Genomic DNA, 26,657 nt, shown 5'->3' with positions numbered 1-26,657 from the left:
CAATAACTTACAAGTACATACAGGCCTTCAAAAAGGGTTATATAAATGGCCGTGACATTCCTGTCTCTGGCTAAGACTCTTGAGTGTGTAGGCTTATCTATACTGGGAAATTACATTGTGTTATAAAGTGTTTAATATCACTCAGCACTCAGATGTAGACAGAACTTTTGTCTTTAAAGTCATGCTTGATTTTAAACATTTCAGTCCTCGTTTACAATGAAGCCCTGATTCTTCACTACATCTGAGCTATTCTAGGATGCAACAGAAAGGGGTGACTGCAGGGAGCTGGTTGTGACTCTTTGATTCACAGCCCCAGCATAAATTAGAGCAAGAATAATCCTACTTTAATTTATGCTACTCACATAAGGTTCCTTTCACCAGCAAAGGAGAGAACACAGAAGAGTTTGGCTCCAGCACACTCCTCACATGCTGCTTTCCTTACCCTCTTACTTCATGGGTAGGGGAGTGGTTGGCATAGACGGCAGCTACACCACCTCTGCCAACTCTACACCACCTGAGATTTCTCCTACACAGAGGGAATTCTCTGATGGAAATCTCAAGCCATTCTCAGGCTACCACACACACCTAGCACCATGTAGCCTTAGCAGGCTGGAGAATCCAGTCCTGAGGTTTTAAACAGTGTGTTAGTAACATGTGCTGCAGCACAATAGAACTTCCCAGTGTAGACAAATCCAGTATGGGTAAGAGAAAGCTTAAAAAAACCCAACAACAGTCATCTCATGGTGACATCATCACATATTAGTTTGGCATTATGATGGTAAAATAAGACCCCACATCCCAATTTATCTGATCATTCTCTGTGACTCCCATCACATGATTGGCTTTCCAGATGGCAACGGACGAACAAGAAAGAGAGTCTACTGAATGTATCCACCTGTGGACTGTTGTGAATTCCTTTTCTTTTGCTACTCCAGCTAGGTCAGACCTACACAGATTTCAGATAGAGATTTCACAGAACCTCTACTTTGTAAAGATGCAATTCTTCCTGATTTTTTTTATGGATTACAGGCCTGGTTTCTCTACTGCCCTGCACCTTGTGTGGTTATTTATATTTGTGCAACATTGAAAGAACGTGTTTTGCACTCACAAGTTGCAAGGGCCATGGAAAATCATGGTTCTTTTCCTGGTCAGCAAGCCTTGCCTCTTATCCTGCTCCTGAATTGCCAGTGCCAGTCATTTTATGCTTTCTTATTTTGCCACTCTACACATAGGAAACATGGAATGCGGTTGTAGCAGTAATGCCTCATGCTTCTGTTGCCAAATGTACAGGAATCATTTCTACTTCCAAATGTAACAATTTAGACAGGATTCTACTTTAAAATCATAAGACATATTTACAATCTTTTAATATTAAAAATGATCTGAGTTGCACTTATGTTTCACTTTGGAGCACTTACTGATCGACATGTCAGGTGATCCTACAGAACTTTATCTTACACATGAAGACCTATATTGGGCAATTAATTAGAAGGCCTAGTGAATAACTTGGAAGATATTGCCAGCAATGAACAAGGAAACTAATAAAAAAAAAAAAAGCCTTATAGCCACTGAAGAAACCCAGGTTAAATTATAGCCACCTTCACAGTAAAACACTTCTCTCCTTGGCTTAACAAAACAAACTGTCAAAATAAAAAATGATGAAATAAAGAGAGATATAAATCTCTGTGATATCGCTGATGGCAGAGAGCTGCAGAAGGGAAAGAAACACGGGCTTCTCCCTCATCTTAAGCTAATATATATTTGATGAAATAACCATTAAATGAAATAACACTTGTGACACTTATTTAACTCTACACAGCTTGAGATGTGGGATTTTGCTTAAGATGTCTGAAAGATGGGACGGCTTCCCGTCTATGTAGCCCATTTTACAATCATACTTTTTTCCCCACTAAAGAGAGACTTTTTTAAGGCCTTGGATAGCAGTGTTTTTTTTCTGTTTCCCTACTCCATCCGGAATAAAAATGCCAGACATCAGAATCAGGTGTAGATTGCTATAAATATAGAGAGTGACAATAATTGTCCAGCAAGCCATGCCTGCCATGCCATCATGCATCATTATGACATCATAGGCCTGGAATGGAACATATTTTAAAGTTTCCCTTCCCTTGCCATTGTCACTGAAAAAGAGCATTAGAAATATCTGCTTCATAGCACCGACTCCACCACTGCTTGCAAGGAGAGTGAATTAAAGTCTGCCTTTAAGGAACCTATTAAAAAAATGGAAGCTTAGATTGCACAAGATTGCTTGAAATTTAAGTGCATCATTGACACTCTAGGTCGAAATAGAAAAAAAGCAGCAGAAAAAGATGTCTGAATTCAATGTCTGGTGGCAACCATGCCATGCTTGCAACCACTAAGGTGAATGAGAGTTTTGTCATTGACTTCAAAGGAAGCAGGATGAGGTTCATAAATAGCTCCTGACGTCCTGTTAGACAACTTCTTTGTAGCCACTGCAGCACGTCCGTTATTTATCCTGAACTGGATAGTTTCCATGCATTCTTGTAAAAACATTCGCATCTAACTTATACCACATAAATAAGGACTTGGAGTAACTCCATCAGAATCAATGAAGTTATTCTAGATTTCTAGTATGAAAAGAGTAGGCCCCCAGTTCCCTACTCCATCTCCTCCTCAGTTGATGATGCTCATACCATTTTCTTTCAGCTGCCTTTGGTACATTTGATTGTGGGCATTAAACTACTGGAAATATATTGACAAATTGGAAGAAGTTCAGAGAAGAGCAGTAAAAATTATTTGGGGGCTGCAAGAACCAACTGATGCATGAACATTCTGCTTACATGTTAGCATTCTATAATGTTAAAATGGAAACATTTTCCACTTACCACTGGTGTTTTTTGTGCAGCAAGCTTGGCTGAGATTCTAGCACAGTAGTTTTTGGCTGAAGAGTCCAGAAATTCACTGACGTTAGAAGGCTGGGCAATTCTAATAGCCTCTCCACTGGTTAAAGTTTTGTGATCTCCAATAGACAGTGAATTAGAATCTATTAGGGAACAGGTTTTGTTATCAATGCAACAAAACTCTTAATGTGAACTCTGTTTACAAAAAGTTGAAATCCTATTTAAGAAACTCCATGTCTGCAGTTGCAGAATAACCAGATACCTTTTGGCACTGTTCTGGGTTTGCAAATGGTAAGAATGAAAGTTTAAAAGATAATAAGATACTTAGTTCTAAGAAACAGATCCCAGAGAATGCAATAAAACTACTTAGCACTTTTTGTAATTTGTAAAGCACTTTACAAACATTAACCAATTCAGCCTCAAAATACCTAGGGAAGAGTAGGCTCCCAAAAAATACCAAAACAGAAACCATCAGGGGACACTAATGGAACATGGCATGTTGCTTTGCTTAATTTTATTTTCCTAAGGTGCTAGCTATTAAATATTGTTACGACTATTAAGCTGTTTAGAGGATATATTTGACCTACACCTCACAGTTGGGAAATTTGAATCACTTGCCCTTCCTTCTGCCAGAATAATTTGCATCTCAATTTTTGTGCACAAAATTCAATTATGGTTGCAAATGTGAGAACTGGCATGTCTACCTGATTTACAGGTAGTCAGAAATGCAACTAAATCAGATAGCTGGAGGTGCAACTAATTCACTTTTTTCAAGCAAACTTTGAGGGTGCAAAACTGCAGCCACAAATAGGGAGGCTGGGCTTCAGTTTAGCTAACAAATTATCCCCAAATATCAATTTGAAATATAAAGGCAACTCTTCCGAATATTTATATTATGGTAGTGTTTGGAGAAAGGACCCATTGCAGTAGCTGCTGTACAAAAGTAGCTCTCTCAAAGCACTTACCATTTAAAGAGATGAGCAATACATGAAGGGTGAAAGAGAGGGAGACAATTAAATAATACTGCCTTACACACCTATATTCATATTTTGTATACGTTTGGTTTTGTAATTATGTAATAAATAAATACCAACTTTCTCCAAATGCCCCTCAGCCTAGTCATCACAAGTTGCTGACATCAGAACAGGGGAGTTATGGCTCCTGAGTTCTATTGCAGGCCCTGCAGATGATCTACTGAGTCACAGAGCCTGATTTTCAGAGATGTTGAGTACCCACCACTCCCATCAACTTCAGTGGGAATTCTGGGTGCTCAGCACCACTGATAATCAGCCCCAATGTCCCCATCTGTAAAATGTTGTGACACATGTATTACTATCCAGTGTTGTGAGCCTAATTAATAGTTGTAGAGCACTGAAATCCTTGGATGAAAGCTGATATGTAAGCGCAAAGCATTATCATAGGAGTGCAGTACAAATATTTTAAAAGAAGAGCGTATTCATTTTCTCCCAGTGTCTTTAGTCTGTACATGAACAAAAGATCTCGCACTGCAGTTCATTAAAAAAAAGAATTAGCAAGCTAACATGGTATCACAGAACCAATCTTCTTCTCCCTTCTACTCTCTTACTAAAAATGTCCATATTAAAGTCAACCTTGAGGCAAATTTTTTAAAATAAATTATTTCACACAGTCCATAAGAAGAGACATTCTCTCCAGAAATAAGATAGTTACATTTATTTAAACACCTATAAATGAAGCTCTAAATGAATGTGACAATGCATAGTACATTTAAAAGTTACTTTATAGAGAGCAAAATGACCAAAACCCAGTAATATTAATGAACTTTCTGTGGCTAGCAACAAAGTACAAATTGACACAACTCCAAAATGTTAAAGAATATTAAGATTCCATTAAAGGAATCTCAGATCCTTCAGAGAAAACATATTATAATTAAATAAGAATCTCTTCTGTCCATAATCCTCCCACTTTGCTCTCCCTCCTGTGCCATAAGAGCTATACTGTTTTCGCAGAAAAGAGTTAAGAGCAAGATTACAAGAACAAGATACAACAAATATAGCAACCTGCTTCTCCAAAATCCAGTGAGTCCCACAAGCCTTCCCTAACCTTAAGCAAACATGGGCACTTCTAGAAGTGAAACTTAAGACAGCCCACATTTAGATTAAATATACTGGTTTCTTTATAAAGCTACCTGTCACATTAATATCTAGGTGTTACAATCCATGCTGAGACTGTTCATTCTCCACAAAGTAAACAACATTTATTACTTCTTTCAGGATATGAAATCATTTGAAAAAATGATGAATTTTACACTATTTTTCATGAACATTTTTGTGCCAGTTTTATGCTCTCTTCAAATATTCCTATCTGCAGCTTTCCAAGCCATGCAGAAGGTCATGACTATTGGCTCTTCACCTGTTTAGGAAAACAGTTACCCTCCTTCAGCAATGGATCTAAACCAAACTATGAATCATGGCAGCTCCTGGAGGGAAGCGCTCAGGTAAACAAGTTCCTTGTCTCCCTTATTACACAACTCCCTGTCGAGAAACTGTCTGTCTCCTCCTCCTCTTTCCACTGGGGGTTCTACAAGTTCTACAGGAGTGTATAGTCTAAATAGAGGAGAGAGAATGGATTCTAGGGCCAAAATAAGGGCAGGATTTCTTTAATAATTTACCTGGAATTAGGAAAAAGCATGTCTCACCATTAAGGGTCTTCACCACAGAGTTAGCCTTGGTGTTGCCCCTAACTCTCCTCCCATCCATACACAAAGCCCACGCATCTGAATGTAGTGGTGCTTTAACCTGAGCTCGCTGGCACAGCTGGGGTTATGGGTTATAGCCTGGGTTCCACTTTCACTCAGGCTGATAATCCACCATCCCACCCACTTTGCAGTAAGAATGCAAGCTAAATCACCCAAGGGCTGATAGTCCTCCAGTCCCTTCCCACAGGTCCCCAGTGTGTCCAGAACGACAGACAAGTTCTCCCACAATTCACTGGGAAAGACTCCTAAAGAAGCTCAGTTTATTGCAGCACAGAGAATCATGGGATATGCCCCCAAAGTCCTAGTGACACACACAGAGCGGTGCAGTATCACTGAGGACAAAGTCACTCAGATGTGGCTTTGCAGTGTGGCTAGGCTAACCCGGATACCAATCACACAGGCTAACTCTGCAGTCAGGAATTGCTGCTAAACGGAGATTGGGGTTATTGGCCAATGGCAAGAGGGATCGTAGTCTGGAGAGACCTCCTTCATATCTCTGATCACCATGATGGAGGTGATCAAGGTCAGGGTTCAGCCTCCTTTTTCAGGCACAAAGAAGTCAGCCAAGGAGACATTTTTGCATTGTGAATCTCCCTTAAAAACTTCCCTGATGAGTGAATGTGTATCAGCTAGGGAGTAACCTGCCCCGACCTTAGAATCAGACTGTGCGCTCTTCTCGGGCACAGCATCACAGATTCATTTCCTAGGAGAGAGTCTATCGGGGAGATATTATTATTCAGTGGGAGGCCTGCAGAGTTTTCACAGGCCAGTATTCATGAAGGCCACCTCTCTCACAGATAGGGCACTAAGGCTTTTAATTGACAAGTAATTAGTAACACTCTCCTAATAAAGCTGGTGTTAGTTGCTGACTGGCACAGTTGGAAAGACATGTACAGTACCTGTGGCTGCTTCGTCGTCCGACACCTGACTGCTGTCTGAATCAGAAGGCTGTACCATACCTAGGTATTCCTTTATGAGGAGACTCAGCTTCGAATATGCTTCATCACAATCATCTACCGGAAAGAGATGCGCATTTGAAGGAGGAGGAGAAAGGACGCGTGATAAAAGAACAGCCATGCACCAGCATGCAGTTATAGCGGGGGTCGGCAACCTGTGGCACGTGTACCAAAGGTGGCATACACGATGATTTTGAGTGGCACTCGCCGTGACCCTCTTCTAGCCCTGCCCCTCTCCCATGTGGGACCAGCAGCACCTTGGCCGGAGCCGCAACACTCCCAGCCCCAAGCAGCACCGCACAGCGGCCGCTCCCCCGGCCCCACCCCTCTCCCACGTGACGTCACGTGGGCCCAGCACTGGGAGAGAGGCAGGGCCAGGAGGAGGGAACAGCCACCGCGCGGCGTTGCTTGTGGCTGGGAGTGGTTCCTGGCCAGGGTGCTGGGAGCGGGGCAGGGCCACGGGGGGTGAGGCTGCCGTGCAGCACTGCTTAGGGCCAGGAGCGGCTCCCGGCCAGGGCACTGGGCCCACGGCATGTGGGCGAGGGGCAGAGGGGAAAAGTGGGGAGACATCGCACGCCACATCCGAAAGGTTGCCAACCCAAGTCATAGCGTCACAGAAGTCAGAGATGAAAATAAACTAGGAAATATCCCCCCGTCTCACCACTCTCCCTCAAAATTTCCCCTCACTCCCTAAACAAAAGGGAGAAAACATGTTTCACACAATACCACGAAGATCAACAGATTCAATTATTTTACAGCAAGGAGGTGACCAAGTTTCAAAGTAGAAGGGTCCTCACAAATAAGGCACTTGCAGCAGCTTCCTCTCTTTATGCCCATGCTGACCTCAGCTGGGTCAGTATGGCACAGCGTGTAGAAGGCAGCCATGCTCCAGGCCATTTAGGGCCTAAGAGGACAGAAACAATGCACTGAACTCCACTCAGAAACCAACAGACAATTGGGCCCAAGTCCTCAAAGGTTCCTAACATCCACAGTTTGCAGTGAAAATTAGAATTCTGAATACCTTTGAGGATCTGGGCCTGAGTGCAGATCACAGAGCTTCAGTGTAACAGCCTCACGAGAGACACTGCTTAACAAATGTGCAGCTGAATTCCACACCAGGTTCAGTTTCTCGATGGATTTAAGATGTTGCTAGTGCACAATGCAGCAATTCAATCTTCAGATGATAAAGACACAAATCTGCAATTCTTTATGTTCCTGGATAAAAACTAGCTGGGTTCCATTTAGAATCATAGAATATTAGGGTTGGAAGGGACCTCAGGAGGTCATCTAGTCCAACACCCTACTCAAAGCGAGACCAACCTCAACTAAGTCATCCTAGCCAGGACTTTGTCAATTCCGGGCTTAAAGACCTCCAAGGATGGAGATTCCACCACCTCCCTAGGTAACCCATTCCAATACTTCACCACACTCCTAGCGAAAAAGTTTTTCCTTAATATCCAGCCTAGACCTCCCCCACTGCAACTTGAGACCATTGCTCCTAGTTCTGTCATCTGCCACCACTGAGAACAGCCTAGTTCCATCCTCCCTGGAACCCCTCTTCAGGTAGTTGAAGGCTGCTATCAAATCTCCCCTCACTCTTCTCTTCTGCAGACTAAACAAGCCTAGTACCCTCAGCCTCTCCTCATAAGTCATGTGCACCAGCCCCTAATCATTATCGTTGCCCTCCGCTGGACTCTCTCCAATTTGTCCACATCCTCTCTGTACTGGGGGGTCAAAAACTGGACACAGTACTCCAGATGTGGACTCACCAATGCCGAATAGAGGGGAATAATCTCTTCCCTTGATCTGCTGGCAATGCTCCTACTAATGCAGCTCATTATTCAGTTAGCCTTCCTGGCAATAAGGGCATACTTTTGACTCATATCCAGCTTCTTGTTCACTCTAAATCCCAGATCCTTTTCTGCAGAACTGCTGCCTAGCCAGTCGGTCCCCAGTCCATAGCAGTGCATGGGTACATCTTCCCTCCTAAGTGCAGGACTCTGCACTTGTCCTTGTTGAACCTCATCAGATTTCTTTTGGCCCAATCCTCCAATTTGTCTAGGTCACTCTGTATCCTATCTCTACCCTCCAGCATATCTACCACTCCCCGCAGCTTAGTGTCATCTGCAAACTTGCTGAGGGTGCAATCTATCCCATCCTCCAGATGATTAATGAAGACGTTGAACAAAACTGGCCGCAGGACCAACTCCTGGGGCACTCCACTTGTTATCAGCTGGTAGCTAGACATCGAGCCATTGATCACTACTTCACGGGCCGTTGGGCCCGATGATCTAGCCACCTTTCTGTCCACCTTATAGTCCATATATCAACCCATACTTCTTTAACTTGCTGGCAAGAATATTGTGGGAAACCGTATCAAAAGTCAAGATATATCATGTCCACTGCTTTACCCACATCCACAGAGCCAGTCATATCATCGCAGAAGGCAATCAGATTGGTCAGGCATGATTTGCCCTTGGTGAATCCATGCTGACTGTTCCTGATCACCTTCCTCTCTTCCAAGTGCCTCAAGTGCCTCTGGCAGACTCAAACCTGCTATTTTGAGCATCAATTTGCCTTCCCTAGCTTTTGTTTCAGAGATGATTTTATCTGCATGGCAGTTTTGGTGCCTTCATTGCCATCACCCTGGTTAATCGGATTCTTGGTACAAAAGAGATTAACTCACCCATGTTGATTACTGCATCAAAGTATCCGGGAAATTCCTGATTTATTTTGATATACATGTCCACTCTGGAGACTGCAACTTCAATCTCTGGCCTGCTAAACAGCCCCTTCCTCCGCAGATGTCCCTCATATTTTTCTTTGTTCATGGGTACTAACAGGATATATCGAGGTTCAAAGTAGGTATTTTTCAAACTTTTCACACCCTTTAAAGTAAAGCAGAAAGAACCCGATAATGTTTTATTCCTGAAACCCAGTGACTACTTACTGAAGTGCTCTGTTCATGATGACCCTTTATTTATTACAAACCATCATATTTAGCAATGTATATAAGTTACATTTATTGTCTTCAATATCTGGCACCAAATTCAACTTGAAGTGAGTGAGTACAACTCCCAGGAAACCGATAGCTTCATTGGTGATTTAAAGAATCCTGCTTTCTTATACCTGCCTGTTAACTATTTTTCATGTTACACCGTATCCTTTCTCCACCTTATTTTGCACATGAGAAGTCATACTCCTGTACTTCTTACAACCATTTTCTAACTAATTTACACCCCACATGTAACTTGCATCACCACTGAATTTGGCCCTTACCTTTTTACAATGAACAACATGAGAATCTTCTTCTCAATCAGAATGTCTTTCTAACTGGTGCCGAGCAGCCTGACAACTTTCAGAGAGGAGGGTTTATTAAACCACAGCTGTTTATGATGGTAAATGAACTGATTTTGAATTTTTGACAGTATGCCTTGTACCAAACCATGATATTCTGAGAAAGTGGGAAGTCTACATCTGGACTAAACATACTCAGAGGCCACCTACCAAATTGGGCCCCTCAGGCAAATTGACACAAAACAGCCAGGGAGGGCACAACTTTTAGTTTATGTTTAGGATACTCATCTGGGATGTGGAGGACCCTGGTTCAAGTCCTCCCTCCACCTGAGAGGGAGAAGGGATTTGAACTGAGATCTGCCACCTCTCTAACCACTGGATTATGGGGTTTTCTGTTGTGGGGCTCACTCAGTCTCGCCTGTTGAAGCTGTTCCACTGTGGATGAATAATTAAAGAGTTATGTGGTCTGGAGAGAGCGAGGGAGAGAGAGTACAAGCATGAGAATGACTCTACAGCCCGGTGGTTAGAGCACTCACCCAGGATGTGGGAGAACCAGGCTCCAGTTTCCCCTGCTCCAGTGACTCTTTCATTATTGATCCACAGTGGAACAGCTTCGACTGGAGAGTCTGAGGGAGCCCCATGACAGAATATCCCATAGCCCGATGGTTACGGCACTCACCAGAGAGGTGGTTGATCTTGGTTCAAATTCCTTCTCCCCCCCCAGTGAGTACCTAACCACTGGGCTACAAGTTGTAAGAGGGAGGAGGGGGTCCCATCTGTGAATTACTAGCAGAGATAGGTGCCACCCTGCAGCCTGAACTTAGGCACCTATCTCCTTGAGGGACTTAGCACATATCCTTCTGGTCGTCTCACTCTGGCTAGCTTAGATGTTTCCCTGCCTAACATGCTAGCTTTTGTGAACAGCATTCTAAGGTCCCGATCTCTCCCCATTCATTGTATGAGGAACCTAGGCACCTAACTCAAGGTTTGTGAATTGCAGTGTGTTCCTTTGATTTTCTAGGCTGCCAGAAGTTGGGTGTTTTGATGCTCAGCTTTGCAACATCTAACTCATTTTGTGCATCCAGGCCTAAGTAACATGCTCAAGGTCACACACAGGAAGTCTGTAGCAGAGCAGGGAATTGAACATGGTCTTCCAAGTCATAGTTTAGTGCCCTGACCACTGGATCATCCTTCCTCTCTACTGAAAGGAATTCTCATAATGATAATTATTTAATTAGAGAAGAAACTACAAAGATTAATTTGATTCTTTTGGATTGATAGTGAACAAGTTTCCATGTTTTGTTTTAGTAACACCTACCTCTATTTCCAAATGAACACAGCTTGCAAGTCCCTCTCTGGCAATGGACTCTATAGTGTCTCTTCCTAATCCATAGGAATGGCTGCTATATTTAAAGGTTACAATAAATTTCCCCTGAAATTAAAATAATGAGGTGTTATAACAATGGAAAGACAGGAATGAAAACAACTCTCCAAAAGAAGCATGGGTAAAAATGATTGTTCTAGACTTCCTTGGTTACCATTAGTATACAGCTCCACAAAGCCTAAATCATCAGCGATAACAAGGCCACCTGGGGTGCAAGACTTGCAGAGAACAGCAAAGAACAGGCCTCAAGGGTGCAGGCTTGTACATTGTTTGTGGATAATAAAACATCGGCTCATTGAAAACAAAGAGCTGACAGGTTACAACTTTACATTGGTTATTCATTCACCCTGCAAAGAAGCACAAGATCTAAAGCAAGGGGCATCTTCCTCTGACAGTGCATCAAACTGAATGGCAGCCCAGGATAAAAGAGAAGATACCAAAGAGGATACACAAAGCAAACCTGCAAGGAGAACATATATTTAGGAAGTAAATTTCAACAGTGAAACTTGGCAAGTAGAACTTCGGTGCCTAGTAGTGTGTGTCTAAAGATATTCTTTGGAAAATAAACTACACTGTCTTTGAGAGGTAAACACTAAACACCAGCTCAAAGGCTTATGAATGTGTGGGCTCCCCTGCTTATGCATATACCAACAAAGTGCTGTACTGGCACTTTTTGAGCATAAACTGGATTGTGAGTACAGATAGGAACCAGAAGCAATAGCTGGAGACATTCTATTAGCAGGAAGAGAGGCAGGTACAATGCCTCCAGGATCAATCTGCTATCCTTTAAATCCTGTGCTCCTGGACTCTCAGAAGGTTGAGAAAGATATCAGGACCCTAGCCACAAGCCTTCTTTGGGCTTTTTAGCACACTATCCTCCCCCCCCCCACCCACCCACACCGCATTCACATATGCAAATGACCAATAACTTATTTGTATTACAATAGTACCTATAGACTCCAACTGATCTATGTGCCCCATTGTAAAAGGGACTGTAGCTAAACACAGGACGAGACAGTCTAATTGGCCATTTGCACACATAAATAGCTGATTTGCACATGCAATTGTGGTTACTGGACATGCACATTAGTCATGTAATTACATGCACACACATCATTTTTTCAAAAATCAGGCCCTTAGAGACTTTTTTTTTTAAAGTGAGATGCAGTGAATTCACTGATACTACAGGATTAGGCCTACCAAGCCACTAGTCCGATTCTTACCATGTTCAACATATTGTCAAACACCTCCTGAGAAACGAAGTAGTAATCAAGTCTGTTTTCTTCTCCAAAGTAAGACGCCCTCGTGGTGTGACAGGGGCTGGAAGATATAAGTATGTTAAAGGTACCACCAGTTTTCAATCATTTAAGAAGCTGTATAGTGGAGGAGAGAGAGGGAAGAGTCCTAGAAATCATTTTATTTGAGGAATATGAAGAGGTGCAAATCATACCACTAATGCTGCATATTTGAAAGACTAGCTTATAAATGCAAAGAAACAGTATTAATATAACATTACGTTTGGGCTATAAATCCAAAAACACAGGACTGTCTGAGCCGAAGCTGTCACAGCACCTTTAAATAGGGAAGTGATAAATTCACTCTTTTCCTACCCTTGGCTATGTTGACTCCTAGCTGATAGATAGGAATCCTAGATACAGGAAGGGGTGGCGGGAGACAGTTTGAGCAATGAATAGAAGTTGTAAGAGGGGATCGGTGCTGGAATCAGTGAGGTTGGCTGGAATCAGAGGAGGTAAGGGTGCTATTTAAAATGTGCACCTCTATTCAAGGACAACAATTCGTAAAATCTGACACATGAACTTTCTTTTAGGATGCGAGTTATACAAACATGAATTTGGCCAAATATCTAAGTCTACATATGAAGAAATTTCGGTTTAAAGGATCCAGTCCCTTCCTACCCATTCTGCTGCACATAAGCACCAGCACATTGTCCTCAGTCACTCCTAACAGTGGGTCACATTCCATTCCTGAGAGGTATGTTGCTACCAGTGTTTTCTACCACAGGACAAGTAGAACAAAAACGTTATGCAGAGCATCAGCACAGACTTACACTGATCATATTTTATCTCCTTGACTTTCTGACCAAAAACATAGCCAAAAATATTACATCTAAATATATGGAGTCTGGCTGTGTTATTAAAACAATGATAATGGATTTTAACCAGTTTTTCAAAATGAAACTGGACAGACAGTTTGTATGCTGAGGTTTGGATCCTGAAGCCCCAAATTGGAGATTAAAGAATGAAAAAAAAGCCACATCACACTTAGGAGCAGCGTTGTCTAGGTCTGGGGACTGTCTCTGGGCTGCCAGACTTCATTTCAAAGTGTGACACAAACATGCTTTATTTGGGTACGGGTAGTCAACATAACTGATGATACATAGAACACTCGTGGGCCTGGGTCTCATTTATGTTGTGGCGCTTTTACATTGTCAGAGTGATGTAAAGGGACCCTAATGTAAATGAGAATCAGACCCTTGTATGTCTGTTACTTTATATGCCAAAACCTATGTGAGTACCATTTGTACTTAACTTTGAATTGCTTAGGTTTCTTTCAGTTGTCTTTTTTGTCCAACAGATGTCTCAGTGGATTCCTAACACCATAAATTGGTCAGCACCTAGCACAGTGGAATCCTGGTCAATGACTAAGGGTCCTAGACACTACAGAAATACAAATCAATAAAAACAAGGCCCTTCTTCTCTTTTTTTTTTATTTCTTTTGAGTTTTTGTAATGAAAATCTTGTAACCCTTGTCTTGTTTCCTTGTAATTTTATTCATTTGATCAGAGAAATCTAGGGTTGGAAGAGACCTCGAGAGTCCATCTCCCCATGCTGAAGAAGAACCTAGACCATCCCTGACAGATGTTTGTCTAACTTTTACTTAAAAACCTCCAATGATGGGGATTCCACAACCTCTCTAGGTAACCTATTCCTTCCTTATTTATAGTTACAAAGTTATAATTACCCTTATAGTTAGAAAGTTTTTCCTATTATCTAATCTAAATAACATTAGCTGCAAATTAAGCCCATTACTTCTTGTTCACTGTATGTGGAGAATCAATGATCCCCGTCCTCTTTAAAACAGCCCTTAAAATACTTTAAAACTTATTAGGTCCCTCCTGAGCCTTCTTTTCTCAAGACTAAATATGCTCAGGGTTTTTTTTAACCTTTCCTCCTGGGGCAGATTTTCGAAACCTTCCATCTTTCTAAACCTTCCACCTTCCAGTTGTTGCTCTGCTGTAGATTTTCTCCAATTCATCCACATCTTTCTTAAAGTGTGGTGCCTAAAACTGGACACAGCACTCCAGCTGAGGCCTCTCCAGTGCTAAGCAGAGCAGAACAATTACTTCCCACGTCTTACATACAGCACTCCTGTTAATACACCCCAGAACAAACACGCACACGCACCGGGGCTGAGGGGAGATTTATTCCTTTTTTTTCCTGTACTGAGGTCTTAGATTTAATGTTGAATAAACTCTTTTATTTAAACACACCTCGGTTATAAACCACTAAGAAATTAATTTTATAATGCACAGATCCTTAGCTGTACCAGCACTAGCTTGTGCCGCTATTTTTTCAAATGAGAACAGTGTGATGCACATGGACCCTATAAAACTTTCACTTCAAAGGCTTGATTTTCTCAAAGGTATTATAAATGTATCCAGCTTTAAAGGTCATTCCTGAGCATAAACCAGATGGTCTCAGTGTCCAATTTCATTTTTCTAAACACTTTTACACATTACAACTTTTTTAATTGCAAGGCCATGTTCACATTTGAACTGCCACGGTATCTTTCATGAAATAAATTTTTAATAAGTGGAATGTTTGAAATTTAAAACAGTAAGTCATAACATTGCTGAAATCTCCACTGAATAATTAAAATACAACTTTGCTTTATAGTTGCAATGTTCTGCTCTGTTAAAATGCTGTCTCTCCTTTTTTCTCATGCATAAAACTTCTGAGGAGTAATACATATAAAAACAATGCTTTTAGAAAACATATAAAGCTTGGACAATTCTGGCCAGTTTTCAATTAGTTGTAATTTCCAAGCTGGTCTCTCAAAGCTTAAATAGTTTCAAACAAAATGAGTGCATCACATCATCAGATCTGATTTTTTCAATCATGTAACCTTCACAACTTTTCTGTCAAAAAGTCCTTTGATCTTGCTAGTGATGAGTTAATCTACCATTATAACATATTACAAACACAGAGCAGATAAAATGCAAGATGTCTTCTTCACATTATAGCACCTGAGTTGAAAGAGGCAACTATTATATGACATCACAGATATTCAAACCAGGGTTTTATGGTGCTGGGCTTCCAAAGAACTAATTCTGCTTCTACATTGTCAGCTATTATATATGCACTTAGTGCTCTATTCTTATGACATATTACATTAGTACCCAGCAGCCCCATTGTCTTAGGTGCTGTACATACACATAATAAGAGGCAGTCCCTGCCTGGAGGAACTTACAGTCTAAAACAAGACAGAATGCAACAAATATGCATAGCAAACAGACAGTGGGAATTGGAGGAGAGATGATAAACACCAGTAACATGTGGCTACACAGATTACTGCAATGTGTACTCTATAGTATTACCTTTGAAATTTAGAAGCTACAGTGGTAAAGAATGGAGGATTCCCACTTTCTTTGTCCGCATAAACCACAAAAAGCATATTGCACTGGTTCAGTAATTATACTAGCATCCTATTAACTTCTGGATGCAATGTGTAAATGCACTATGTAGAGGCACCCACACTTTTGTAATGGGGTGTGGCAGACTGACAATTTCCTGGAATATCTGGAATGAACTTTACTGAATTAAGTTAAACTTACAGAATTAGTTTTAACATCTTTGGAGGTCATTCTATTAAAATTGCAATTGTGTGTTACTGTGGAATTGTATGTATTTCCAAGGGAAAAGTAAACAAGAGAAGAGCAGGGGGTGATTAGGCAAATTCACTGAGACTGTAACATCTCCAGAGAAGCCAACCCCTGGCAAGATATACATATATTAGGGTTCCATCTGGATTCTCCAGGGACCAACAGACACAGAAAGCATTTCTGGATTAACAGCCTGGTCTTAAACTGGCTTATGGCCTTCTTCCCGATCCAGCAAATGGACAGGACCTCTGGTCCATGGAGGGTCCCAATCCTCAGGGTAACATGGGAAGGACTGGGCCTCCCAGAATCCATGTTAGGGTTGGGATTATTTTGGTAAAATGCATGTAAAGTCTTTTATTGTTTTAATATGTTTTTACTGAGAATAAAGTCGATTTGCCTGTGAAGTGCTGCCTTGTAACTTATATCTGTGGACAATAACTGTTGTTTCTGACAAGAAAGCAAGCAGGTGTCCTTGGGCAACTGTCTGCACTGGGAAATACACAGTGACTGCAAAGAACTGTACAGCCTGGGAATATCTTGGTTCGAAGGGAGGGGGATGTGGGTCTCCATCCAAAAAGGCAACATCTGGGGAGCTGGAAGCCAAGAGCGGTTGCCCTTACTGAACAGCAGAGGGGAAATACAGGAGCAGTTGCCCTGAACTCTTACACTGGACACATTAACATGAACTAAAGAAAAAGTTAGGATGGATGGATGGATGGAGCAGTAAAAGGCACTTTTTTTTGCTTTGCTGTTCACCTTTAAAAGGATCTTTGATAATTTAAACAGCATATTAAAAATAGGGAGATATTATATGATTACTTCAGACAGCCAAGATCTACTAGGAGATAGAATGCCTTGCAATGACCATTTAATAGTCTTCTGTAACATTTAACTTTAAAAAAAAGCTACCATTTGAGCCTTGACAACAGTCCATGGTCTCTTAAACTGATGAAGTAAATTTACCTGTATCTGAAGAAATTGTTGAACTGTCTGCAGATTCTGTGAGAAAGTTCCCTCTTTCCACAGGCCAGGGGCCCAACTAATACCAACATAGGGTAGGGAGCGTCAAGGCTAGGTAAAGTGCTGCAAGGAGAAAAAACAAACAAGGCACTATTATACTTCCTACAATGGACACTTGTACCAGCATCATATAAGGTCTTTGGGAACAGCATATCATATTGGAATTAATCTAATCTATCATGCTGTTCATGTCATTTGCTACATAGGCAAAGAAAGCAATGGAAAATCATGTGCGTGCAATTAGGCATGTTTTAAGCATAAAAACAGCACCAAATATTTCATTAAAAATCCCATAGCATATTTTGCAAAAAGAAGGATGTTATCCTGATGTACCCTGCTCAGACTGCAACTTGGATTTACAGGTTTTTCTGAAGTTCCCTCTGCAGTTACAGTGTTGCTGTGGACTGTTAAAGAGTTGCCCAGCTCCAACTCAGACATGGCAACATTTCAAGGGTAGGATAATTGAGCCTTGACATTATTTAGGCCGGCTCCTTCAAACCTTTATAACTCTCATGAAAGTAATCTCATTGATGTCAAAGGTTTGCATGATAAGGGTGACAGTTTGTAAAGTGCTCTACAAATGGGATGAAAGACACTAAGAACTATGGGCCCAATTTTGTGCAGTGCTAAACACCCTTAATTCCCATCGACCTCAGTGAGAGTAGAAGGTGCACAGCACCCTGCAGGATAAGATGCAAAGTGTTTGCAGAAACACAACAGCCTAACTTAAGATGCTCATATATTAAAAATTTTAGCCTAAATCCATATTAAGTGGCTTGATTTTCAGAGGTGCTGAACATCCAGCAGCTTCCATTAAAGTCAATGGACATTTTTGAAAGTGAGGCCTCTTATTTAGGTGCCTAAATATTAAGTGTAAATTTGCACACCTGTTTTTGAAAATCTTAGCCAGAGATGTTAAGATTATGTCATTTGATGTGCCAAAAACCAGCTGAAATCATTTAAAATCCTCCACCTTTTTCTGACGCTAATAAATGGCTTGACCCATATAAGTTTTATTTTAAAGAAAACAAATCATATCTACGTTCCAAACTTCAGACTAATGTGATTTCAAGTAGCTGAGTACAAATGCCTGAAAACAGAGCAGACAGTGCAAACAGCAACAGAAGCAGATGATTAATCTATCTGAAATAATGTTAGAGCTGTTTTGCTGGTATGAGCTGATGCAGGAGAGAAGCCATTACTCTGAATTATCTCATTTTTTCCCCTTCACTTATGTTCAACAGCTATCTGTCTAGGTACTGCCATAGTACCATACTATCTTTGTGCCTCTAAGGCATTAATGGATGTCTTAATCAAAACACCCCTGTGAGGTAGGGAAATACTATCCCTACTTTACAGATGAGAAACAGAGACACAGATTAGACTAAGGTCACAGAGAGAGTCTGTGGCTAAACTAGGAACTGAACCAAGGTCACTTGAGTCCCAGTCGAGGGCCCTGTTCTTTAGACTATCCTTACCCCCTTGGGCTAAGATGTCAGTAGACTCCTTCAGCAGAAGAAGAGATTACTCAACTTGTGCAGTAACTGGAGTTCTTTAAGACGTGTGTCCCTACGGGTGCTCCACTTCAGGTACACATGCACCCTGCATCTTTAATCAGAGATTTTTGGTAGCAGCGCCCATTCGGCCCACATACGTGCCCTACACATCCTCATCCCTGCACCGAGGCTATAGAGGGCTGCAGAGGTGAACTGCCCTCAGCTCCTTCTTCACCGCAAAGTCCCACAAGGGAGACTCTGAAGCAGAGGGGAAGGAGGGCAGGTAGCGGAGCATCCATAGGAACACACATCTTGAAGAATTCCAGTTACTGCACAAAGTAGGGATGTAAAAATTAGTTTAATTAAAAATCCGTTTAAACATTCTATAAATAGAACAGTTAAACGCGGGTGGGGGGGCGGTAGCTACAGATGGGCAGCTCTTGCTGGCAGGAGATGCGGAGCCGGGGAGAGGGTGGTGAGCAGCACTAGGCTGCCCCCCGCAGCTGGGCTCCACCCCCCCCCACAGCCAGCCCAGCTGTGGCTACCCGGTGCTGGGCTCCGTGCCTCCCCCTGGGAGCCAGCCCAGCTGTGTCTACCCCGGCTCTAGGCTCAGTGCCTCCCCCCAAGAGCCAGACCAGCTCTGGCTATCCTGGTGCTGGGCTCTGTGCCTCCCCCCATCCACAGGGGAGCAGAGCCCAACTGAGGATACCCCCTTCACCCTTCTGCTGGGCTCCAAGCCTCCCCACCAGGGAGAACTGCCCAGATGCTCTCGCTGGCAGGGAGCTGAGCTGAGCTGCTGCTCCCCTCCCCCGAGTTTAAACTGTAATAAGCTGTTTAAAACATTTAAACAGCTGGTTACCGTTTAAATGGTTACATTTTTACATCCCTAGCACAAAAAGAACAACTTCTCCTTCGTCAAGCTGTGTCCCTATGGGTGCTCCACTTCAGGTGACTCCTGAGCAGTATCCCCTTAAGGAGAAGGGAGCTTCAAAGCAGATCTCAGTACTAAAGAGACAACTGCATTACCAATTGCAGCACCTATCTAATGGCATGAACTAGAACATAAAGGTTAGAGAAAGCATGTACAGAGATTCATGTTGCAGCCCTGCAGATTTCAGCCTCTTTGGGATGTCTAAAACACCTTTCAGTAAAGCCACCACGTAGACTGTGACTCTGTAGAATGTGCTATCACTCTGGGGGGAGACTGAATGTCAGCCAAGTTATAACATGCAATAATGCACCCAAAGATCCATTTTGAAAATCCGTGCATGGAGATTGTGGATCCCTCAAGTCTGTTGAAATTCAGAAGATACTTTTGGTAAAAACTTAGCAAGTAGTTGTAATGAGACCTTTTCATTGGAGAACATTGTACCTGGAGGGCCTTCCATTAAGGTCCCTAGTTTCTCGACCCTCCAGGGAGAAGTGATAGCCACCACTCATGGTGTATGGTAGTCTCATTAAGCAATTAAGGGCAAGATTCAAGTTCCAGATTGGAGTAGGGTCTCTAATTTGTGGAAAAAGATTCATTAGACTTCATAGAAATCTTGACATAGTAGGACGAGCGAAAACTGAAAAACCTTTTACTGATAAATGAAAGGCAGTTATATCTTCCAAGTGAATCCTGATAGAACTCACAGAAAGCCCTGATCTTTTCAGTTCCAACAGGTAGTCTAGGGGATGATGGAAAGAGAAAAGCAGGCAGGCAAAACTTGTCAACAGATACATCAAAGATTGTCTCTTCCATTTTTGAAGGTAAAGTACATCTCGTAGACTTCTTCCTGCTGTTTAACAATATCTGTTGAACTTCTGATTAACAAGAAGTCTCTATTTCAGAGAATCATTGAGGAGCCATGCTTGGAGCTGCAAAACATCCAAGCTGGTGTGAACTGTCTGACCAACATCATAAGACATCTCGCGGGGACTGGTCAGAAGCCACGAACTTGGTTAAGAGTTAAGTTAGATGAGATAAGGATACCAGATTTGACTTGGCCAGTTGGTGCAATCAAAATGACTGTGGCCTTGTCTTGCTTCATCTTGTTGTGGACTTTCAAGAGCAACTGCATTGGCAGATAATTAAAGGAGACACTTTGCTCATGAAGGCCTCTCCTAGTGATTGGGGTCAAGCCCACCTGTGGAACAGAATTTGTTGCATTTTGCATTGGCTACAGTGGCACAAAGATCAACTTCTAGACATGCTCAAGGTAGAAATATGTTGTGAAGGACACAAGAATCCAGCTCCCATTCATAACTCTAGGAGAAGCATCTTCTGAGGTTGTCGGCTGTGGTGTACTCAATGCTCAGAACATAAGCAGCTGAGATGATTATCCGGCTGACTATATGTCAATTCAAGAATTTTATCGCTTTCGGCACAGAGCGAAGGGAAACATGCCCCACTCTGACAATTGGTGTAGAACATGAAGATCACATTGTCTGTCATGATATTGAGGGATTTGGCTCTAATCAATGGGAGGAATTGGGAGGAAGCCCTCCTGACCGCTCTCAGTTCCAGAATGTTGATGTGCAGAATACTCTTTTAGGTGGATCATTTGCCCAGGATGGTGTGTGGTCCAAGAAGAGCTCCCCATCCCAAAATTTATTTATGTAATTTAGTGTATTTATTATCATTAAGTATGTTTATAGGGGTTATATGTGTTATGGCCAGTGAGGGGGCAGGGCAGGGGGAGCACATGTTTTACCTAGTGTTAATTAATGGGGCTTTCACTCAAAAAGGTTGGGAACCACTGTATTAGAGCCCTGATCCGAAGCCAGTGTTAGGGATTGCTCCACCATGAGAAGCCTGAACTTGATCTCCCTATTCTTATGAGATCTACTCTGAAATAAAGTACAGATCTTACATTTCAAGGGAATATGAGTATCCCCCCACACACCTGAGACATCCAGAGCATCCCACACTAACTGAGAAAGACTCCTTACAGAAAAAAACATTCAAAGGCTGGGGATCCCAGCATACGCCAGAAATAAAGAGTTCAAAGTGACCCCATTAAATGGGGAAAACAAAGTAAAGGGAAACGATCTACAATTATAAACTATTTACAACTATAACTAACTAACTAAGCTAAGGTATTAGTAGAAGCAGACACGCTAGAGAGTCACTCTCAGGCTGACGGTGGTTGAGAAGGAACTGAGAGTGGTTCACCCACACAGCCCTATGGAGTCTCAGTGCAGGCATGAGGATGTGTAAGGCACATGTGTAGGCCAAATGGACACTCTACCAAAAATCTCTGATCAAAGCCACTGGGCATATGTGCACCTGAAATGGAGCATCCTTAGGGGCATAGCTTTTATCCTGGTTATAGACATATTTACACAACTGCCACAAAAATAATCTTTACAAAATACACTGAGACATTAAAACTGTCAATTTGGTAACAATATGCAAAATATTCTCCCTGTATTCTCTATATCATAAAGTTATTACTGTGATGCATTCAGTTCAAGTAAAGAAATTCCCCATCTTCACTGTTACTCCATCTTTCCATGTTGCCTTCCCCCTTTCCGCCATTTGTTGTCAGGAAGGGACCAGTTCAACACAAAACAAGCCCAACAGATGCCAGTGATAGCAATAACTATTACTGTGAGAGAGTGAATTATTAAAAAGGGACCATTTTAAAAATAGGAATTTTATGAAACACGTTTAATAACTGGTGATTTCAGAATTTATCTACTGTGGCTGATGGCCGGTTTCCCTCAGTGGGTCTCGCACAGTGGGCCAGGAAGTTGCCCGTCAGTCTTCCCACAGGGAGGGGGTAGGGACCCGGGCCCACCCGCTCCTCCGGGTCCCAGCCCAGGGGCCCTATAAGAAGCAGCTATGTGCTGCTGGTACTGCTTTCCAGACGGCACACTCTTCCCCTGGGCTAATTTTCCCCCTCCTTCAGTCCTTCTGGAGCTGGTACCTTCCTCCTCACTGCTCCACCACAGCGCTCTGCTCACCAGCTCGTTCCTCGGCACAGCTCCGTACTCCTATCACCACCGCTCAGCACTCCTCTCACCTCACCTCACCTCACCACAGCACAGCACTCCTACTTCCTCCAGCTCATGCGCGGGGTGTTTGGGGGGGGGGGCGGAGCCCTTTTATGGAGCACCTGGCTGATCACTAATCAGCCTCAGCTGCTCCTAATTGCCCCCAGTGGTTCTGAGTGAGTCAGCAGGGAACAAAGCCCGGAGCATTCTGGGGCTCACATATCTCCCATCCAGCACTCTTCTACTGCCTTCTGCCTTCACCATATCACACTACACACAGTAGAGGTGTTCTCATTATTGTCTCCAGGCCACATCACTTGCAACTAAAGACACCAACGCAGTGAGGATAAAATCAATTTCTTCAATATATTTCTAATATATCCCTTATAAATACATATAATACACAAGTACCTGATACAGCCTGGTAAATTGCAGATTGCTCTCTACAGCCATCTCTTTTACAAAGTAGTGTCATATCCTATAACTATATACTATATAATTAAACAACATGACTACACTTAGAATTCTCATTTCTTAAATACCACTCCTGTTGCTAGTCCACAGGAACATGTTCCCAAAGTCCCCATATTTACTATTTTATCAGAAGAACAAGGAGAACACATAACAAAACAGTCTTTAATTACATCATCATACAATTTTTGCCCACTACCTTGTAAGGTACCACTATGGTCATTTGGTCCGATCTCCTGTATAACACAGGACATAGGACTTCAAGTCCAATATCTGTGGTTGAGCCAGAACATATCTTTGGAAAAACATCCAATCTTGATTTAAAATTTTCCAGTGATGGAAAATCTACCACAACCCGTGGTAAGTTGTTCTGATGTTTAATTACCCACACAGTTGAAAAAAATTGTGCCTTATTTCTAGTCTTAATTTCTCTAGCTTCAATTTCCAGTCTTTATACCTTACTCATATGTTTGTTTGCTAGACTGAAAAGCCCTATATGACAAAGTTTCTTTTCCCCATATAGACTGACTTAGCCTTCATGTGTATCTAAAGTTGTAGAAAAAATGATATATTATCTTGTATTATTTAAATACTAGTAAGTTATATAATTAAACACAGTTTCATATAGCCTACACAGAAAGGGCATTGCACAATGTTAATGTTAATGTTGACATTTCCTGATTGTTGAGTGTAGAATTTTTCAACTTTACAGTTCTTTACATAGTTTTTAATGGAATTATTAATAATATAGTAAAATTAAAATGTCCTGCATGTGATCTAAGGAAATTAATGCAAATGAGCTATAAAAATGTGGATGCAAGAAGCATTTTCTAATTTAGAAAATTAGGAAAAAATCATCATTAGGAAGATTTCACTAATGAGTGCAATGCGTGCTTTTCCAGCTGAGCACTGGCAAGCACTCAAAGCTTAATTAACATTATTGGTTACTCCCATAAGTCCCAGACCATATGTTTACCTGTTTGTTTATACAGTACTTCTGACTGAATACAGAGGTTTACAGAAGTGTCTATCTCCAGCACTGAACTCACATACCTACTCATAAAGAAATACCTGAACTGGGCCTATGTCTGTGTTAGAAGGGATGCCAAGCATGGAATGCCTTCTGGCAAAACAACTGTGCTTTTCAAGAAATAGTCAATTACAGCCCAATCCTGCAAGATGCTAATTGCCTTTTGCAAGCTGCTGGGCTCCTTGAGAGCAATCAGCGCCGTGGAAACGACACTCAGCATCTTTCAGGATCAGGGCCATAGAGAGGAAGCCATTCTACCTGTAGGAATCACAATGAACGTCTTCTAAAAATGTAGATTTGGGGATTACTAAAGTATGGACCTAAGTCAGAGTGCGCAATTATGTGAACTTAAGTGATGATTTGAGCACCCATATCTAGACTCAAATAATAAAACTGCACATCTACAGCACCTTTCATCTGAGTATTTCAAAGCACTTTACAAACATTCATGAATTAAGCCTCACAACATCCTTGGGAGGTAGGTGAGTAATAGTCCCATTTTATAGATGGGAGATGAAGCAGAGAGAGGTCACATAGCAAGACAGTGGCAATGCAGGGAATAGGCCCAAGATCTGACTCCCAGTTCTGTGCTTTAACCAGTAATCAACACTTGTCCAAATGCAGAACTGGTCAGAATTCCATAAATGCAAGCTCAAAAATTTGGCTTTGTGCATGTAAATTGTGCTCTGAGTTGCAAAGTAAAGCTATTTTGCTCACAATGGGACGCCAACAGTGTGAAGGAAAGGAGTAAATAGAGTAGAAAGAAGATAACTTTTAGAGCTCTCTTCTCCCTCTAGAGATTTTGAAATTGCCTTTGGATATTGATAGAGTTTTTGCATCTTTCATTTATGGTGCAAATGGCCATCTGCTTCAACAGATTGTTTAAAAGAAACAGAACTGTGGGCAATCTGTCTCAGAGCTTCAAGGTGAACAACTAACTTCATTTCATAATCAATTCAGCCAAGCAGGATATGCCTAATTTCCAGGCTGACAACAGCACACTGCAGAATGCCTACTCTTTGTTAGACTGATTTAAAGGTGGAAGAGGGACGGAGAAATATCCCACTGAATATAGCAACATATTCTGCTTTACCTGAGTGCCACCTACAGGGCCCGATGGGAACTAAAGATAAGGTTACCTGTCAAAGATCTTCTGTGGCTGAATCATGCTGTACATAATATGGGTCATATGGTCTCTAGCAGCAACTACTTCTGGAGGAGGATCATACTGATTCACAGCGGCAACCTGTTTCCAGAGTTAGAGGCATAGGAAAGAAGAAGTGATGTCCTTGTTCTTACCTGCAATACCCTGAATAGAATAATCTGAATAATGATAGCTTTGTATTTATGAGGGGCAGCCCTTCTATCCAGCTTGTGTATGATCACTTGACTGTATAAAGCTTTGCAGGAAATTTAAACTAATCTTAATAGATACATGGAAAGCATCCAAAACTAACTCACCATCTCTCTTAATTTATTCTATTTTTTTCTTGGATGGAGGATAAGGCGAAGGGAAGCAGGTCATCTCATAAAGTACATACGCATTTTGTTTATATTTTCATTATTCATTACTTTTTCTGTTGTTAGTGCTGGTGAAAACTGTCAGGTTGAAAGTCATAGAGACAGAAATCCTTCATTTACTCCCCAGAAAAGGGAAAGCATGGGTACCAGCAATGCAAGCTCCCTCCAAAGTGGTCCTGAAAATGTACTTCATCTTTGATCTAGGAGGGAAAGTGGAGTTCAGTCTCCAAGTTCTTCCCATTCTTCTCCATTCTGCTGAAATCTGTAGCCATGTTACTGATCAGTGGATTTTTTTTATGTAGACAGCAGCCCATTAGGAAATAGATTCAGAACAACCAACTCGTTTCATATAGGCCACCAAACTACAGCTATCAGATGGTAGCCCTTTTAGCTACTCAAATCTCAGACAGATTTAAGCCAGTGATCTAGGGCCTGTCTACACTTGCTGGGGAACCATATTTTAAAACAGTTCTAATAAAGGTGACAAGGCAAGAATGAACGACCTATGGACCATCTTTAAAGGAAGTTTTCTGGCCAAGGCTCAGATCTAAGCTACCAAACCACTAATCCTGATAGTTCTAATATGGTTTTGGCCCATGTACTCTCGTCCCTTATAAACAGTAGTCACATTTAAACACTTCTTCTAAATACAGCTGTAAAGTATAAAAGGAGCCTTAGAAGTGAAACATTCTACACAGTACCAGGTTACCACTAGTCCCTCCAGTTATTTCTTGCAAAAGGCTCTTTTAAAATCACATCCTAACTAATAAAAACAGCTAAAAGAAATACTTGTGTTTTTATAGCTTTCAGACAGTTCATTTTGCAGTACAAGATATCTTAAGAAAATAATACTACTTGGCAGTAACAGGGGTTACATCATCAAAGTACTTTACAAATATTAACTAATGAATCTAAATTACTAACTAGGGACTGTAACGATGGTTAGAATCTACTTTTTATTAAGAAATATAATCTTTATGTA

General features: G+C 41.7%; 1 protein-coding gene across 3 annotated transcripts in view; it reads right to left on the bottom strand.

The window, feature by feature from the left end:
- Positions 1 to 26,657, bottom strand: part of LRGUK (leucine rich repeats and guanylate kinase domain containing) — a 71,372-nt gene that overhangs the window by 20,138 nt on the left and 24,577 nt on the right. For 2 of the 3 annotated variants that reach the window (XM_067534872.1, XM_067534875.1), the window contains exons 10-16: positions 25,294 to 25,400; positions 17,120 to 17,239; positions 12,477 to 12,573; positions 11,188 to 11,301; positions 9,259 to 9,460; positions 6,516 to 6,629; positions 2,865 to 3,022 (exon numbers count right to left, since the gene is read on the bottom strand). In XM_067534872.1, coding sequence (XP_067390973.1) covers positions 2,865 to 3,022; positions 6,516 to 6,629; positions 9,259 to 9,460; positions 11,188 to 11,301; positions 12,477 to 12,573; positions 17,120 to 17,239; positions 25,294 to 25,400 — 912 coding nt within the window. The remainder of the gene's footprint in view (positions 1 to 2,864; positions 3,023 to 6,515; positions 6,630 to 9,258; positions 9,461 to 11,187; positions 11,302 to 12,476; positions 12,574 to 17,119; positions 17,240 to 25,293; positions 25,401 to 26,657) is intronic. The other variant, XM_067534874.1, reaches the window with a different exon arrangement.

The sequence above is a fragment of the Emydura macquarii genome, unplaced genomic scaffold (assembly GCF_026122565.2).
Source record: "Emydura macquarii macquarii isolate MOO-44397 ecotype Brisbane River unplaced genomic scaffold, CSIRO-AGI_Emac_v2 contig_3470, whole genome shotgun sequence".
Taxonomy (NCBI): domain Eukaryota; kingdom Metazoa; phylum Chordata; order Testudines; family Chelidae; genus Emydura; species Emydura macquarii.
This window is presented reverse-complemented; position numbering and strand designations above follow the sequence as displayed.